This window comes from Fomitopsis serialis (genome assembly GCF_022376445.1).
Source record: "Fomitopsis serialis strain Sig1Antser10 chromosome Unknown B0H18scaffold_296, whole genome shotgun sequence".
NCBI lineage: Eukaryota > Fungi > Basidiomycota > Agaricomycetes > Polyporales > Fomitopsidaceae > Fomitopsis > Fomitopsis serialis.
This window is the reverse complement of record NW_025955256.1, coordinates 1-18,149: the sequence shown is the minus strand read 5'-3', so window position 1 is coordinate 18,149 and position 18,149 is coordinate 1. Positions and strand designations below refer to the sequence as shown.

Below are 18,149 nucleotides of genomic sequence, written 5' to 3'. Positions count from 1 at the left end.
CTGTTCGGGGTAATCGGCAACGTAGGATGCGAGTACCGGATGCACGCGTCGAACCTTCCCGTCGCCTCCCGTAACGTCAATGCCCGTCTTCCCGGCCTCGATTAATGGCTCGAGAATAACCTTGACCGATGCGTGGAAGAGCTGCTGGACTAGCGCCCTCTTCTTCTGCTCGCTGAGGCCGTTCGAGTCCACCTTGTCCACAGAGAGGTACCCGATCAGGATACACGCGTGCTCCGAGGGCTTGCGGCGCAGTGACTTGGGGATGTTACCCAAGGTCATATAGACCGGGTATGCCGACTTGTTGCCCGAGAATTGCGTCAGCTGCGTCTTGTCGGTCGAAATGATGACCGGAGCGAGGGCAGCACCTGCTGGTAGGAGACTCTGTCATTGTTTTTTTGTCAGTAATAGCTTCAGGAATGAACAGAACACAAGAACGTACCTGTACAGCATGCCACCACTTGCCAGACCACATCTCCGTGTAGATGCGGTTTTTGCGCGATTTGTCGGAGAAAATCCAGCTAGGACGGTACACGATCTGGGATGCGTGCGCTGGGTTACCAAGCAGGGCCTTGATGGCCTCGATGATGTCTCGGAATTGCACGAGGTGTCTCTCCCCAGGGCGATCCTTGAAAGAGAGCCAACGCTCTTTCCAGGTCGCCCTGTCCGGGATAGAGTCCACCTTTTGCAGGAGCGCGCGTGAGTTGTGGTACGAGAGCTCTAGCTTCTCTCTAAACTGGTTTTTGTTGATTAAACTCTTACGAGCCCCACAGGCATGAGACGCTCACCTTGGGTATCTTGAGGAGCCGGTCGATTGCCCCTTGTCCGATGCCTTCCTTGATGAGCCAAGAGGCTAACTGCCAATCCAATTCCGAGTCGAACGGATCCCATAGCGAGCTCGACGGAGAGCCGCATTCTGACAGGATTAATTAATTGTCATACGCACATCATCCGTTAACAACTCACCTTTATGTTGCTTCCCATTTTTCTCTTTCTGTTCCTCAAAGTAACGCCTCCACTCCTCTCGGACCGTCTCTCCTTCCCTTAATACCACACCCGCCGCCTCATTCACCTCCTCCACACGCGTATCCTCATCGTCGTCCAGTGCCAGAGCCGTACGACGTGCGTGTGACGGCGAAGAAGATTCCCCTGCGGATGCGGACTGAGTCGGTGCGTTTCGGTGAGCAGTTTCCGGAGCGAACATCAAGACTTCGAATTCGTCGTCTTCGCCTGGGTCAACATCTGGAAGCAAGACGTCCTCTCTGGGTCCAGGACCCTGTCCTGAACCCTCTCCGTCCTGGCTTAATGCACTCGTTCCGGCCTCTGGATTGACCCTGTTTTTTGCAGGCTCTAGTCAATACGTACGCATGAACTGTAATCATACGTGAGACTCACGTTCCGCGATTCCAGGGATGAGACTCGTCATCGCCACCAGTTCCAGAGCAGGTATACGCGTCGTCCAGGTCTTCGTTTGATGAGGAGGAGGACTCGTCAGACGAGTCGTCAACGTAGATAGCTTTGAGTTTGCCTTTCTTGTACCAGGCGCACTGCTTGGACATTGACTGATGGGCCATTAGGCCTTGCATCGAGTCGAAGCCGCCGTTGCATGCCTCACACGTCTGCGCGATCAAGTCCTGCAAAGATCTTCTTCTTTTCCCCATGCTTCTCAAGAGGGTGAGTTCAATCGCAAAACTTGATTTTTTGAACCACGGCTCACCTAACAGTTATACAGCTGGGTTAAGATATTCCTGCTCGTCAGTTGGAAGGTAAAGCAGAACGCTGGTAGGGCAGTTCATGTGCTGAACGGCGTCTCGGCAAAGTCTTGACGTCTTTACGTTTTGGGTTTTGACAGCTCTGACCACTCTTGAATTCAAGCGGTTGAACTGTCGACTTCATGCTCTCTTCGTGATCCTCCGCTTCGTCGCCCCGCCAGTAAATATTAAGTTTTTCTTCAGTCAAACTACATCTCATTGTGACGTGCTGCAGGCCTCTCCTGGTACTATTGACAAATAAGTGCGATTGAGTACGGTGCGCATGTCGCCCTCCCATCAAGCGCTCTACAGGTACCTGGCTAAGAGCATATTAGCGACTCCACTATGAACATTGGCACAAGGTAAGTACCTACTGTTCGCTGTCTCAGCTTACGAGCTAGCACGCCTGTAGGGCTGGGGCCGTCCCGTCCCTCGCATTCAGGTTCGCCCTCGCGGTGTTTCATCCCGATATGGAAACAGTAACGGCCGCGAGGCAACGGCTAAGTAAGTAGCTGGGCGCGGTAAACGGCCCAGCCAGAGTAGCAGAGCGGGGTGTGGGCACGTACGAGCAGCTGCAGAAGGTTGGCCCTCCGCGACTGGGAGATACACGGCTCGCCGCGTGCTCATCTTTACGAAGGTGAAGAACCGGCGCACTTGGGAATTCGGGCCGCAGAACGTATCAGCCCCATGTGGCGCTCTTGGGAGATGAAGGGGTAAGCATCTCACACATTCATCGGGCTCATTGTTACATAACAGTAGCCTTCTGTCAGGGCTTCCGCTGTCCGAGTCCAACGACTCACCCTCGCAATTCACTCCCCCATGCCCCCTCGTTATCGCACATCTGCCGGCAGCGTCTCCTTTGACGGGGACAACCCGCACGCGCACCCTGGCCAGGTCGTTCACACCCGCAATCCATCCGACACCAGCGACAACGACCTCTTTGTTCCCGTGAAGATTGGGGTGCCATTCAGTGTCGAGCCGTACGGGGAAGATACGGATCGTTAGTATTGACAGTACCGCACCTGCCAGCCAAGTCTTACATTGATGTCCCAGACGGTTCGACTTTCGGTTCGCCCACAACATCTGTTGGCGGCCTCACATTCTCCACGGCTTCCATCGGACGCACGAACTCGTCGCCACCGCTCTGTTCTTCCTATCCCTCGAGGGCGGTGGACTCGGACGGTGAGGTCGAAGCCCTAGCCTTAGCCATCAAAGACTGGCACCTCGCAGACGAGGTGTTCGGCGATCTGTTGGAGGATCCAGAGTTTCCCCAAATATATAACAAGCAAATAGTAAGTTGCATTGGTTTGATTGCTCGAACACTGCGCTGATGTGGGTATAGGAACGTCGCTATACCCAAGAACAGTGGGCAATTCTAAGAGAGTACCTTGTCGACCACAAACAGCTTCTGCGATATCTTTGGTGAGTGATGCACGGTGTCTCTCTCGTTATCTAACTGAGTCTATAGGTTCTACTACGACGAAGATATGGAGACGTTGAACGTAGGAGGACCGTCGGGCCTCCATCAAATTGCCACGATGTCTACCTCCCACTCTGCCATTCAGGTCCTAGAGCCAACTCTTCTATCTGAGCACCAATACCTCAAGGTTGACGGCGAGCGGATCGTGATCAACAAATGGTCTGCTCAGAAAGCGGACTGCTTGTTAGCAGTCTCGTTCGTTGTGTTAGACCCAGAGAGCCATGGGGTACTGATTCACTCCAACAAAGACCTTATTCTCGTGCAGACGTCGTACTCGCAGAGCCTCGATAAAGTTCTGCATAAGGTAAGCTCAGAGTCTTTCGCAGTCGAACTCAAGATTGACAAGGGTTACAGGTCTACAAGTCCATGCCACCGTTGAACTCGCCCATGCCTGTCGCGTACGTTATCATCAACATCGAGGAAAGCGCCTACGTCGATGACCCAAACGCCAAGCCTGGACCGCAAGACTTCATACCGGGAGGCGGGTATGCAAACGACGTTCTCTCAACCGGGTGGAAGAAGGGCGAGAACGCTTACGTCGGGCAAATACGTGGCCAATGGCTGATGTTCAGAGGGACGGAGGAGGAGAGGAACAGGCTGAGAGAGGGTCTGCGTCTAAAGCGGACAGCGGCAGACTGGATCAGGGAGGGTTTTGGTGTGGTACGTCCACTGAATCTGTCACAGCGAGAGCTTCTTACTAATACTATGATTGTCGTGCAGGATTTGTGTCACAAGTACGACACGAGTAACGTCCTGCAAGACCAGCATGACGGGCTGTTTGCTAAATGGGAAGAGGTCATGATCGAATGTGCGCGTGTCATCGGCGCACAGGCCGATTCGTGCGATCTAGACATGGACCTTGCGGGCTTGCCCGAACGAACTCCACCGCCTCCGACACGCGTCCCGATCGTTGAGGACCCCTTTCCCGTGGCCGTCAAGTTCATAGGGATGGGAGCGCATCAAAAAGCGATGGATGACTACGCTATGCAAAGCGAGAACCACCTCACTTCTTTCTCGGCCCATACTCCAAGTCGAGAGGACACCGAGCGCGTCCGGAAGGCCTACAAGAGGTCTCGAGACAACGATGTGCCTTCGCCTGATGACATCGCGGCAGTCGAGACGTACAAGAAAACACGTTTCGCGGACCCCTCTCCGCCCCTCAGCCCCTCGCTGCTAGCATCCGACAGCTCGCTGGAGGAGCGTAGCTCCGATCCTATCGACCTTGCCTGCAGTGACCCACCGGAGGTAGCGAGCGACAGAACTTATAGCCGGTCATTGCGGGGCATGAGCTTGAACTCGACAGCTACATCGCGGATGACCCGCAGCGACGTTCGCGTTCGCGCGCAGCGGAATTCGCAAAGCTAAGTGAGTGGAACGTGTCTGCTGTACTGTTACTCTATTTGTCTTCGTTGTCCTAGCCGTTGTTCGTACCGCATTGCTATCGTTTTCTGTCAATGTACATGTACTCGATGTCACAACTCTGATGAAATTCACCGTTCAACTCGCCGTCCAACTTGCCGTCCAACTTGCCGCACGACTTGCCGTCCGACTCGCCGTCCGAAGCACTGGCATTATTGTCAACTTCGTTGGACACGATACCGTCACTCACATCACCTCCGCTCAGCGGGAGGATCGGAACGGCTGGGCAGCTAACGTACATCTTAGATAGAACTTGATCACATTCTTGTACTACTACTGAACAGGCTCTTCGAACACATGTTGATTTATCCATCATTCATCCGTTCCGTCATGAGGTGCTTTGGCATGCGGTCAGATTTTTTGAAGAAGTCTCACAACTCCGCTCTTCCGAAGCGTTCTCGAACGGCGGACACGTCGCACTCTCTTGCTGAATCCCAGGTCGTTCCGCCATACTTTCAACCGTTCGACCCTCTAGTCTGCTTGCTTCTCCATGAGTCCGCGCCCTACGCGCACCACACGCTCCGCTGGCGCTGCCGGCAAGAAGGATGGCAAGGGCAAGGTAGCCCAATCGAAGCCGCAGTCTGGGTCCAAGAACAGCAAGGTCGGCTCAACCAAAACCAAGAAAAAAGGACTGTCCGCGAAAGAGCAGAAGGAGTTGCAAGCCCTGCTCAAGAAGCAATCGCAAGCTGAAGAGGAGGAGGAGACGGAGCAACGGACAAGTAAGTTGCTCGCTCACCGTTGCTGGCCAGCGTTCTATACTGCGCGGCTCTGACACATCGATGCCAGCGCTGCGCAAGAGGGTTCTTGCAGATACTCATGGCGAATCGGACGCTGAGCAGGATGCAGAGGAGGACGATGTAGCTGTAGCTTCGCCGCAGCACAAGAAGGCGAAGAAGTCGACGGAGAGAGACGTCAGTGACGAGCCCTCGAGTGATGCGGAAGGCAGGGAAGAGGGTAGCCAGAGGAAGGCGGGGCAGAACAGCGTAGAGTCCCCAGAGCAGAGACAGGCTCCTACACGCCGTACGTGCATCATATCTGCGTGTAAGTACCACTAACTCGTAATCTATCCCCAGCGAAGCCTACCCCAGCTTACGGGAAGAGCAAGAAGCATGCGGGGAACCCTGACATCGACATGGTCGAAGCGAGTCCTCAGGCTACTTCACTCGGTACGTTCGCTCGGTACGTTGTTCAAGCAGCTGAGTCGTATTCATGTCTAGCAATTGCCAGCTACGAGCATGGATAAGCCGTCTACTGGGCGCAAAACGGTGCCGGTGCCGATGCCGTCGTTGGACGACGGCGAGCGTGCAATCGCCCAAGATCTGGGTACGTCAGCTGTATATGCATGCACATTACTCACGTCGAGGTGCCTGGTTGTCGTATGAAATAGGTCTTGCGACGTCCAACAAGAAGCCAAAGGGCAAACAGGTTGAGGAGCACATCTCCGATGCAGACACAGACGTAAGTTCACATTCTCTCTTTCAAGAAACCTAGTTTAATTCTGTCAGACTTCCGTCCCTCAAACTGATGCGAAGAAGGCCAAGCTCAAACGGAAGATGTTTGTAGTGCTTGATTCCCCGAAGCGGAAGGTATGTAGTACCACTTATCTTACGGCGTACATGTTCCAAACTGATGAGCCTTGCACTCGTAAGGCGGCCGACAAGAAGGGCGAGGCGAAGAACAAGAGCACAGGATCGCTGTTCACCTACCAGAGCCATTCCGAAGACGATGACCAAGACCAGCTCATGGAAGATCAGTCAAGTGGTGAAGAATACAACGACGATGATGAGGGCGACGATGAGGATGTTGATGAGGATGAGGATGATACCAGTGGTGATGATGTGGTGGTAAGTCACTCAGTCTGCTAGTCGTACACATGGTGATGTAGTGAGTCATCACACGCAGGTCGTGGATGACAAGAAGGGCGGTAAAGGCGGGAAAGGCGGGAAGGGCAAGGATCCGGCTAGCTCGGAGAAGGGTTCAGGTTCAGCTCGTGGTCGAGCAAAGGCTAGCGACATACCGGTCCATATCAAGCCACTCGTCAACGTCGCCCAGAGTTGCCTGCGTCTTCGTCTGGCTCTCGACAACGCGTGGACGATTGACTCTACGGTGCATGGAGCTCGTCTTCCCACGAGCATCACCCTCATCAAGGGTGCCATCAAAGATGCACGCAACCACCGCGACAAGGAGGGCGGGAGGATCCCGCTGTTGAAGACCGCCTTCGATGCACTGAAGAAGGACTCAGCCGAGAGTTTGAGGAAGCAAGTGAACGCTGTAGTGAGTGCTGTAGCCTCACTTCCCAAATGGTGTAGAACAATCATCCTCTGCAGGTGTGGACGGCGGCGTCCCAGATGCGGAACGAGGTCAAGAAAAAAGCCAAGAACATCATCGAGCACGCCTACGATATGTCGCGTCTGACGACACAGCAGAGAACGTCATTGGCGCAGTGGCTTCTGAAGACTCACGGTGTCAAGATCAAGAGCGTCGGCGATCGTGGCGATCGTCGCGAGGTACGCCGCGAGATACCTAACTTCATCTTTGGTGAGATAGACATCGCCTGGAAGAAGGAGAGGATCGACACTAAGGCAAGTCCGTTGACTCGACTCGACTCAAAGACGTGCTTCTTCCGTTTGACATAAATGTTCCTATTTAGCTGAGCCGTGCCAATCGCGAGCTGCCTTTCCAGCACAAGGCGATCGCCGACATCATCAGCCAGCAATGGTTCCAGGGGCACAAGGAGTCGGGTGCCAGAGCTGCGGTCGATCGCTTTCGCGCGGTTCCCGACAATCTCATCGCATTTGTCTGCAACGCTGTAAGTCCGATGTGTTTCTTGCACTAAAGAGGCAATGAATACTGATGTCTGCGACACGTCTACTACAGATCGAGGCGGCGCTGAAAGATCTAGCAAGTGGAACACAGATCCAGTTTGCTAACAAGCAGTATGCACCGAAGTAAGCAATGTTCGTGCTACGTCCAATTATATCTTACCATCTATTTCTTTTTACAAACAGGTGGGACAGCCTCATGGCTGTGCTCGAGCTCTTCAAGTCGCAAGCTCCTCAGTTATACGAGGACACAAAGAAGAAGCTGTGGAGGGACATTGGGTAAGCAATCAGACATGCGAAGTTCATCGTGTTAACCACCATTCTAGAGCTAGAATTGACGACGTCTACGTCTCGAGTAGTGAAGGCGAGGACGAAGAAGACGATGACGGCTACATACCATTCGCCCAGCTTGAGGCCAAGCATAAGACGAGAAACGAGCCGTCGAAGGCCCCACACACTCCACCGGCGTCTTCATCGTCGAAGGATGTGATTGCATCGTCAAGTGGTGGGAATGGTAAACCATCGCCTAAGAAGTCTCCTCTTGTGTCGAAGGCAGGCGACGGTGCGTATGCCCGTTTTTGGTGCCTTACATTGCTGAATTTGTACTGTTGTTCAGACACTACTGCTGGTCCTTCGAAGCTCTTGAATGCAAATGATGATGACGACATCATGAACGCTCGTGTTGATCAAGGTGAGGGCTGCATAGACTGGTGTGTATGTACCTGACCACTACAAATGGCACCAGCAGTTGACAGTGCTGCCGAGGCTGGCCCTACTGAGACCTGACTGCTACATGACAAGCGGCACCGTTTTCCGAAGGTGAGTTCAATAAGGTATAGTTTCTATTTCAAAGCTCGTGCTGAAGTGTATCCGAGTCAGACACTATCCACGTATATACACTTATCTCGGAAACATGTAGTACACGTTCACGTCCATGAGCCTTTCGCGCTGTTGCAGCTACCATGTGTATTTGGGAAACTTGCTCTGTATTGTCGTTAAGAATATACCGCATTGTTGTACGAAGTAACCGAAAAGAGCGATTATCGTAAACAATCTGCAGTCAAATGCTACGGCTTAAATCCAAGTAATCAAGTATGCCAGAAAGGATGTAACTTGTGTGCTTGCATCAAGCTCTCAAGACAGCACACAGCCTCTGCATGTACAGGCTTGTGTGCTTGTGAACAAACCGTTTAAGGAATACACCAGATTTTGTACGCTTGGCCAAGCAGAAACGGAAATGCACTTGTCTTGGACACTTTTTTGCTTAGGCAAAGCGTTGGTGTCTTGAAAAGACATCTGAGTTTTTCCTGATGCAGGGGAGGTGCTCGCTAGGATCGTACCCAGAGTTCCGGAAGCTGCGGAGGGAGACTGGCCCGATACTTGGGGCATGGATATACGAGGATATTCTCTGTCGGTGGGGGGCGGTGGCGGAGATAGTAACAGACAATGGTCCTGCGTTCCTTGCGGCGATGGAGTACCTGGCGAAGAAATACGGGATTCGGCATATCAAGATCTCGCCGTATAACTCTAGAGCGAACGGGATCGTCGAGCGGAGGCACTTTGACGTGCGTGAAGCAACGATGAAGCTATGCGGAGGAAACGAGTCGAAGTGGCCGTCAGTAATTGACGCGGTGTTCTGGGCGGAACGGGTATCGATACAGAAAAGTACGGGGATGTCACCTTACAGAATCATGCACGGGGTGGAGCCAATTTTCCCGTTCGACCTAGCGGAGGCAACGTACCTGGTCCCGGCACCGGAGGAGATGCTGACGCAAGAGGAGTTTATCGCGCATCGAGCCCGACAGTTGCTGAAGCGGAGGGAGGATCTCAACGATATACATCGGAAGGTACTTAAGGCGAGGTATAGGTCGGTCAAGGAGTTCATTAAGCGGAACGAACATACTATCAAGGACTACAAGTTCGAACCTGGAGAACTAGTGCTAGTACGGAACTCCCAGATCGAGACGGAACATAGTCGGAAGGCGAAGCAACGGTATCTGGGCCCAATGATCATGGTACGGCGGACGGAGGGAGGATCATACATCCTCGCGGAACTGGACGGGAGTGTGTCTAGGCATAGATACGCTGCATTCCGGGTGATACCCTATCGCGGAAGGGACAAGGCGCGGGTTGAGATTGCGGACTTAGAAGAATGGGAGGAGTACCTACCAGATGAGAACGAAGAGCTTGAAGAGCGGTTTGCCGTGGACGACGAAGAGGAGGAGTCGGACACGGAGGAAGGGGATTGACGGAGAGAAGGGGAGGCGGGGAGTCAAGCGGAGGGGGGAAAGGTGGGGGCGTCGCGTCGGAGGGAGAGCGTGACCTGCGGAGGGGCGGAGAGGCATGGGCGGACGAACTGGATGGGGTGGAGCGGATATGCTCAAGGACGTATGAGAGCTGGGTCTCGATGACGTCGAGGGCGGCCTGGACGGAGGAATCGTTTTGGATAGTGTCGAGACGGGAACGGACGTAACCCCGGAAGCCCTCCAGGGCACGAACCTTCTCAGCAAGAGTATCGAGGCGACGATCGACGGTCCCGCGGTCGAAGCCGGCACGGATTTCGAGGCGGCGCTGGGTGTTAAGGTAGGACTCGTAGTTCCGGCGGTGCTCCAGGAACAGGTCGAGGAGCCCGTTGACCTGGATCGCGATGCGGGTGTCTCCGCGATCGATATCCCGAGCATGGGCCTCGAGCATCGTGTTGACGGTGCGGCGGAACTCGACAAATTCGTTCCAGATTCGTTCCTGCTGGCGGGTTTGCCAGGCGGAAGAGGCCTCTAGACGAGCGAGGCGCTCCTCGATAGGGATGGCTGAGAGCGGAACCGGAGCGGAAGGATTGACCGGTATAGGCGACGGAGGGAACGGAAGGGGAATCTCATCGGGATTGAAGAAGGGACGACGCTCGACGCTGGAGAGGCGGCGAGCGGTGGAGGGGACGCGAGTCTGAAGGCCGCTCATGCGGAAGAAAGAGGGGTAGGGAGAAAGCGATGTGCAGGGCGGGATAGTTGCTCGGGGCGCGGTTTAAGAACGATGCGGGAGGTGGAACGGACGGACAACCCGCATACCCGAGGCAAGGACGGATTGATGGCGATAATGAGGGTAGGAGTGGACTGTGGAAGGGGAAGGAGGAGGATCAGTAGCCTTGAGGCGTCGGCACAGCTCGAAATCAAAGGGATCAACGAGCTAGGCGCACAGGATGGAAGCCTCGAGGTGATTGCGCAGGGCGGAAGCCTCGAGGCGATTGGGGATCAACGGGCAGCCCATCCGGTGACAAGTGGGGGAAACGAATGCGCGGGCTCGGGGAGCCTATCACACGGGCGGACGAACATGGCGCGGTCGGCGGGGCTCGTGGAGTAAGCAGAGATACATTGTACAATGGCGGGACTCGACATGGAGGGATGTACATCGGGGGAGAAGACTACTGCGCAATTACGACTACCTACTGGCCCTCCTCCGACTCAAACTCACGCTCAGGCCTCTCCGGACCTTCCATTTCCACGTCTTCCTCCAGCTCGTCGTGCTCATCTTCTGGGTCGGGGATTTCAGGGGCGCCGAGCAGACCGGGGCGGCGGAAGAACTGCCGGACTTCGCCAGACCGGCTGGCCATCCAATCGAGGCGATCCTGAACGGTTCGGAGGCGAGGAGGAGCGGCGGGCGCGGTCGAGGGGGCGGGTGGAGGCTGCGAGGGGCCAGCGACCAACTCGGAGGATGCGGAAGGGGCGGGAGGCTGAGGAGGCGGCACAGGAGCACCGCGGAAGGGGAAGTCGGCTCGGATATCCGAAGGGCGGGGACCGACGAGGGTGCCTCCCGGGGTAGTCACCCAGTCGTAGAAGTCGAGGGCGGACTGAGGGAGGTCGGGATGGTGGCCTATGTAGAAGAAGCTTGGGGCCCCCTCCTCTGGAAAACGAGGAGATAAGTCAGCAAGGACGGCAGGCGGGAAAAGGAGGGGCGAAGACGGGACTCACTGAAGGCGCTGAACGCGCACCTCTTCTTCCGGGAACTACACGCGGCGCAAGCGTGGCCCGGAAGGGCGTCGATGCGGCACCGGAAGCGGTTGCGACGGCACTCAGGGCAAGGAGTGGTCGGGGAGTAGACGTAGGGCCCATACCGCGGGCGCTCGGCATTGGAAGTGCGCTGCGGCACCGGAGGGAACTTGTCGGGGAGAGCGGGGGACGGAAGGACGATTGTCGGCGAAGGGGGAACGGCCGGGACGCCTCCGCGGTTGGGAAGCTTGAGGTGGACGCGGCGCGGCATCGGGCGAGACGGGCGAGGAGCGGGAGGAGGGGACGGTTGGGTCGGGCGGTAGAGCCGGGTCCCGATGTCGCTGGCGAAAATCGCCTCTTCCAGCGCGCGAGGCGACATGGACCGCTCCAGCGCGTCATCCTCGATGGTGTCAATCGGAGGTGGGGTCGGTGGCGCGCGAGACAGGGCGGTTCCGCGCGGAGGACCGGGGGGAGGAGACGGTATGGAAGGGGCGATGGGAGGCGAGGGCGACGGCGCGAACAGAGGAAGGGGGGGGCGGGTGTGCCTCTCTCAGTAAACAGAGGCGAAGAGGCGGGCGGCGGCGAACAGCCGACGGCACGGGAGGAGGGACGGAAGGGCCCCGCTCGGTGAACGCGAGCGAGGACGCGCGGGCATAGCGGCCGGAGGCGGAGGGAGCCGGCTCAGGGAAAGGGAACCCGAACGGCCCAGCCACGGAAAGGGTGGGCTCGGGCGCCGGAACGTCCTCAAGGGCCACGAGATGCACGGTGGGCGGGGGAACGGGACTGTTCCAGGCCGCGGGCTCAGGCATCGGCTCGTCATACTCGAGGGAGGACGGAAGTTGAGGTTCGTGGGCCGGCGACCGGGGAGGCTCGGAGACGGGAGACTGACGCACCATCGGCTCGTCGTACTCGAGAGGGGACAGAGGTCGAGGTTCGGGGGGCGGCGACCGGGGAGGCTCGGGGAGGGGAGACAGGTGTGCGGCGGTGGCGGGGAGAGGGGACGGATGAGGGACTGGTGACGGGGATGGAGCACGAGAGGCGGGGCGGCGCGAAGGGGCGAGGACAGCCGGGGAAATCTCGAACGTGGTGCCGGCCCAGTAGCCGGTTGACCCATACCGGCGGCCACGCAGCTGGGCCTCGCGCTGGAGGGTCTGGAGGGGGCCCTGGTACCGGGATGGTTGGCTGGCAAAGCCTTCCAGTCGCTCCCAGAACTCGTCCAGGGCGGCCTCGGTTTCGGGACGCAACCGTGTCTCGAACAGCCCGTGCGTGAGGACGTAGTCGAGGTGCACGTCGTACTACACGGCCTATGACATCCGTTAGGTGCGGAGGAGGGAAGGAGGGGGACGGGGCCGCTTACCCAGGCGTAACACAACTGACGACCCCAGACCAACCACGCACCCGCTTGCGCGTGCGATGGGTGGCGACCCATGGTCGGTTGGCGAGCGGCGACAATGCTGATTCGCGCCTCAAGGGCGACCAGTTCGGCGGAGGCGGCGAGGCGGGTCGGATAGTCCTCGTCAGGGAGCCCGGCGGTGAAGTCCAAGGTAGCGGAGGGAGACGGGGAAGGGCGAGACATAGCTGGTGAGGGGAAGAAGGGAGCGAGACGAAAGACGGAAGGGAGAAGCACAAGCCGCAGCAGGTCTTATACGCGGAAGAGGGGAGGCCTAGCCACACTGATCGGAAGGAGATTGCCCGATCAGGCTGCGATCCCAGCCAATCAACGCGTCGGGCGGAGCGCTGGAGAAGCGAGATGGGCGGAGGCGCGCGGCCGATCACCGATCACTTAGGACTTAGGACAATCCTAAGGGCAGCGGAGGCGCGCTGGATTAGGAAGGGGAGGAGTCTGACCGAGGACGGTCAGAATTTCAAGGTGGGGGTAGATGTGGGGTGGGCCCACATGGGAGCACCAGTACGAGCTCGGAACGACGCACTCTCAGGTGTAGGACAACGCGGAACGAAGCAACGTCGATTGGAGGAAAAACGCCTCGGCGAAGGACGACCAAGTAAAACTGCGGATTGAAGACAGCTACTGTACATGAACACCAGGTCCCTCCGGCACCTCATCCTCGACCTCTCCCTCCTCCATCGCCTCGAAGTCCTGAGGGTGCGCGAACCGCAGGCGACGCGGTATCCCGGAGTAGCCGTCGGGAACGTACACTCCCTCCGATAAGCGAACGTGTAAGTCGCGGACGCTGGCCTCAACAGAATTTAGGCCTCGGGCGATATGGACAGCCTCGGAACGAGCGTCACGGTTAGCGGTGCGGCACTCATCAAGGAGGCCCTGAAACCGACTAAGGAGGCCGTCGAGGCTGTCGGAAGAAGCACGATAGGACGAGAGCTGTAAGGGACGCTCTAAGTAGCGAACCGGAAGGAGGGGACGGCCAATCTCTGCGTCGGCTTGCTCGGCGGTGACTCGGTTCGGGGCCCAGGCAATCAGAGGGAAAGGCTCGCCGACATAGCTATGCTGCGACGGAAGAGTGAGGAAGACCTGGTCGAGATACTCGATCAGCTCCTGCACGTCAGGGTAGCGGCGGACGAGCGGAAGGGAAGCATCGCCGTGGGCCACTGCACGGGAACGAGAGTCGAAGAGCATTCGCTGCGCGGGGAGAACGGCCGCTTAGAAGGACGATCGGGAATCAGGACGGAGGAAAAAGGACGCACGATTAACCATCGAGCTCCATGGGCCCAGGCAAGCCATTCGCGGTCACTATCGGGGTTCAGGCGAGGCTCTACTACACGCTCGTCGCGGAGAAGATCGATGAGGCGGTAGAACCGGGTGGTGAAGACGATGGTGGACGGGTTTGGGGGAGCATCGACGGGCATCGGAGACGGTGGGGAGCACTGAGGGCCTGGCGGAGGAAGCGGAAGAAGCTGGAGGAGGGTACGGGGAGGTGTCGGAAGGAGACGAGGCGGGTGCGGAAGGAACGGGAAAGGAGAGAAACGGATGCCAGCGAGGGTGGGACGTGGGAAACAGCGGCGGAGGGAGACTTAGAGGGGGAGACGGAGGAAAAGGGGAGTTAGTTACCTACCACCACCTCTGAGGACTCAGTATCTAGGTTGCACCGGGCAATCTCAGGCTTCAGGTCTCGTCTCAGGCTCGCGTTCAGGCTAAGGAAGGTCGCAGAAGTTAGGCTCAGGCTCAGGATCGAGGAGAGCTCAGGTTAGGAACGTCGGAGGGAAGGCTATCGAGTATACCAGGCTCAGGAAAGGCAGTCTTCACTAAAAGACATCGCGAACGAAGCGTGCGGCGCACCACCCCATCTCCCCTTTCCCTTCCGCGAGGTACCACAGACCTCGCTCGCTTCCTCCGCCAACCGTCAACTTGTACCAACGACCCCCGCCCATCGTTTTCACCGATACCAAGAATTCCCTTCCGCGTCGTCCACGCACCGGGGACTCGCCATCACCACACCGCGGCCGCTTATGTTTAGAGTACTGATCGTTATTGATGCTTTTGTTCGTCTGCCCTTCTTTTTGTGGCATGGGTGTGTGTTCGTGCTAGGTTGGGCATGCGGAGTGGTGGGGTCGTGCGCTCTATGCGTTCTAGTCTCCCGGCTGCCGATCGACGCATTGGCATGCGGTGTGGTGTCGGCAGTCGCCCTGCCGCCAGGTTCCTCCGGCTGGTCATTGGGATCGACGCGGACAGGAGGCGCGGCGATCTCTCTCTGTCGGAGGAGAGTTGAGCCGTTGCCAGTATTCCGTACCGTGTGTGTGTTTTCGATGTGTGATGTTGCCGTTGCTATCAGGCCTCCCGCTACAACGATCCACGGGAGGAGGAGGCCGCTCCTGGGCCTCTCAGGTGACATGCGCGAGATGCTGAGGCATCTGTTGCTTAAGTCTCTCGACCGGGCAAGTCTATGAGTGCCCGTCGCTGGAATAGAGAAGAGGGAGAGCCGCGCCTACAAGTGCTTTCCTGTCCCGCATTGCGGTCAGTATATGTGGGCAACTCGATTGGCGTGGTTCTGGTCAGTTTTGAACGTGTTCCGTTTCAGATCAGTTTGCTGCGAGAGTTAGGGACATGATGTTCATTCATTCGATCAGCAGTAGAATTCCTGCGATATACAAGACTGATGGTGCACATGAGTAGGGGAAGTATCAACGCCTGTTGCCACGACCTTTGCCACCGTTGCCACCTCTGTGGTGACCCATGTTCTTACCGCCTCTGCCGCCTGTCTCGCCGCGGCCTCGCGATGCGTTGTTACGGTTAGGCTGGGCTTGTTCAGTCGCGGTAGGCTCGTCAGGCGTTCTCTCGGGACCGTGCCACAACGGGACGTCGTTGAGGTAGCATAGACCAGTCGGGTGGTCTACACAGTGGCAGTACCGACACTTGAACGTCTTCTCGACGTATACTGGTGTCTTTGCGCCCGGCCTGTTCAGGCGGCATTCGCTTAGGGCCTTGCGGAAAGCGAGCCACTCGCTTAGGCTCGACGTGGGTGGTTCGCAGTATAGCCGGACTAGCGTGTTCCGGCGCGAGCGTGGGCCACGGCATTCGAGTAGGTCGACTTGTACAGACTGCAAGATGTAGTCGATCACGTATGCCGGCGTTTGGCCGTGCCACCTGCCGAGGGTGCCGATATCGCGTAGGATCACGTTCTTGAGGTCGCCGTGTTGATAGAGGAAGAGGATCGCGTTCCGGAAGGCGTGTCGCATGCCGGGTAAGCTCGCGTCGTCGAAGTACTCAAGATTTTGCCAGAAGCCCACGAAGTGGGACGTATCGAACGAGAACTCGACGATCGCGAAGGTGGTGTCGTTCGTGGAGACCCAGCGTTTCGCAACAAGATCGCTGCATTGTTGGGTCGTTGGTCCGAAAGCAACGCACCAGTGTGGCGGAGCATTCTCTCCGACCTCCTCGTTCTCGGGTGTAGGGAACTCGATCTCGGGCTTAGCTACTCCCATCCGCTTCAGCGCGTCTTCCATCGCAAGACGGCATTCGTAGCCACCTGCGTCCAGAGTTCCTCTGTTCGGTATCTGAAGGAAGACGGCTGGGCGGTTACGTTCGGTCCAGTCGTCGACTTGCGTCCTCGCGACATTTGTGACCTTCCAGGAGGGGTCGAAGCCCCCGGCGATGACGCGCCATCCTCCGCTAGGTGCTGGAGTTTCGCCCGGTAGCGACATCGGGTGAGCTGGCAGGAGAGTTGGCGCGCGTGGGCCGTTGAAGGCGGGTTGAGGAGCAGCGTGCTCGTGTCGGCCGTCGTGTTGGTTGATAGGGTTTTGACGTATGGGGTGGGCGTCGACCGGCAGCGGCTGGGGTGGCATTCCGACGGGTAGGTATTGCTCGTTTTGGTACAAGTCTTCCATCTCTACATCCTGCGGTTCGAAAGTCGGAGGACGGCGGGGTACGGGTGCTGCAAGGTGTCGAGGTATGGCTGGGCCGGGTGTCGCGTTGCGGCTTCCACGTGATGGGGGAGGAGGAGGGAGAGCGTTGAGGATGAGGTCTGGCTCGGCCTGGAAGTTCGGTGGGAAGACAAAGCCACCAGCCGCAGGCATGCGGCCTACAGCTCGTTCGGGTTCGAAAGCAGTCCTCGTGAGGGGAGTTCTCCATAGGATCTCAGGTTCCTGTGGCTGTTGGAAGAGCGGTGCGGGCGTACGGATGTGGCGGGGGGGTGCGGGAGGCTCGGCATGGTGCCAGAAGACGTCGTTCTCCTGCGCGGGTGGGGGCCTCGCCTGGCCGACTTGCGGCGTTCTCGTGCGCACTTGCTCGACGCGCGGGGTGTTCATTCTCAGGGGCGCAGCGATGTTAGAAACCGCGCGTGGCGCGAACATTCGGGGAACCGCAGAGAGGCGACCGGTTGCCAGCGGTCGTCCGCGTGCCGTGCTTGTGTGTGGTCTCGCGGGGAGGTTTGGAGCGTTGGTTGGGACGCGGAACGGCGCGGCGGCTGCGGCTGGCGGAGGGTACGGACGGGCCCGAGGTAGCCAGGACTCAAGTGGTTGGTCGTGACGCACGTCCATGTGGGGAGCTACATCGTGACTGGGCCCAGCTCGGGGTGTAGGCAGCGCTGGAGCAGGAGTGCGAGGAGGCAGGGGTGCTGGGTGCGGGCGATGATTCTCAGTGATTAGAGTGGGGTTGATGCCGCTCCACAGGAGGTGGTGAGCCGCTGTCGGGATGTAGTCGTCGCCTTCCAGCGGTTGGGGTTCCATCAGGAAAAACACCTTAGTCACCCAAGCAAGGCGCCCAGCTTTCAGAGCCCTACCAATCATTCCCAACCTCTTCTTGATCAGTTGCGGAGTGGTACCCGACTCGTGAAGACATTGTGTAGTAGTTCTGTAGCTTGCTTGACTCATGTGGTTTCAGTCGTGCTCTTCGTATTCATACTAGCTTCACGTTAATAGTGTGCAATCAAAGCCATTGTAAGCAGGTAAGTGTTATACCATTAGTCAGTGTTCCCTCGTAGTACAGCACATTACAAGCATATCAAGTCATACTACTAAGGCTACGGGTCATTATGTACAGTGCATACGAAGTCGGGCAAGCATGTACATGACGCCTTTGAGCTTGCCATTCTACGAGATCAGTGTGATGAACCTGCATCTGAGTTGATTCAGGTGGTCACGGTGGAGTGGGAGCTCGAGACCACGTTCAGGTTCTGCGCTCGTTCTCCTCGTCCGCCTCTGCCGCACCAAATCCATCACGTTTCGTGCCATTGATGGTCGCTGCAGGTGACTGCGCCGTGCGGAGGCTCGCAGGGGGCATGTACACGCC

The 18,149-nt window shown here is 57.5% G+C and overlaps 3 protein-coding genes across 3 annotated transcripts; 1 reads left to right on the top strand and 2 right to left on the bottom strand.

The window, feature by feature from the left end:
• Positions 1–265: 265 nt before the first annotated feature.
• Positions 266–1,658, bottom strand: B0H18DRAFT_891825 (uncharacterized protein; the record flags this gene model as incomplete). The annotated part of the gene is made up of 4 exons (XM_048041330.1): positions 266–733; positions 786–894; positions 957–1,259; positions 1,450–1,658. 4 exons carry the CDS (start codon positions 1,656–1,658, stop codon positions 266–268), a joined length of 1,089 nt encoding a protein of 362 aa, XP_047885123.1.
• A 435-nt stretch (positions 1,659–2,093) lies between these two features.
• On the top strand, positions 2,094–8,255 carry B0H18DRAFT_961811 (uncharacterized protein; the record flags this gene model as incomplete). Its single annotated transcript, XM_048043080.1, has 26 exons — positions 2,094–2,110; positions 2,161–2,252; positions 2,386–2,461; positions 2,600–2,748; positions 2,802–3,040; positions 3,091–3,170; positions 3,217–3,532; positions 3,583–3,888; positions 3,949–4,473; positions 4,497–4,593; positions 5,003–5,085; positions 5,123–5,366; positions 5,434–5,667; positions 5,721–5,813; positions 5,875–5,970; positions 6,035–6,105; positions 6,153–6,233; positions 6,297–6,491; positions 6,550–6,921; positions 6,975–7,154; positions 7,298–7,456; positions 7,525–7,595; positions 7,656–7,748; positions 7,796–8,031; positions 8,086–8,160; positions 8,218–8,255. The coding sequence occupies 26 exons, from the start codon at positions 2,094–2,096 to the stop codon at positions 8,253–8,255; spliced, it is 4,218 nt and encodes a 1,405-aa protein (XP_047885122.1).
• A 7,289-nt stretch (positions 8,256–15,544) lies between these two features.
• On the bottom strand, positions 15,545–17,647 carry B0H18DRAFT_961810 (uncharacterized protein; the record flags this gene model as incomplete). The annotated part of the gene is made up of 1 exon (XM_048043079.1): positions 15,545–17,647. One exon carries the CDS (start codon positions 17,645–17,647, stop codon positions 15,545–15,547), a length of 2,103 nt encoding a protein of 700 aa, XP_047885121.1.
• Positions 17,648–18,149: the final 502 nt, after the last annotated feature.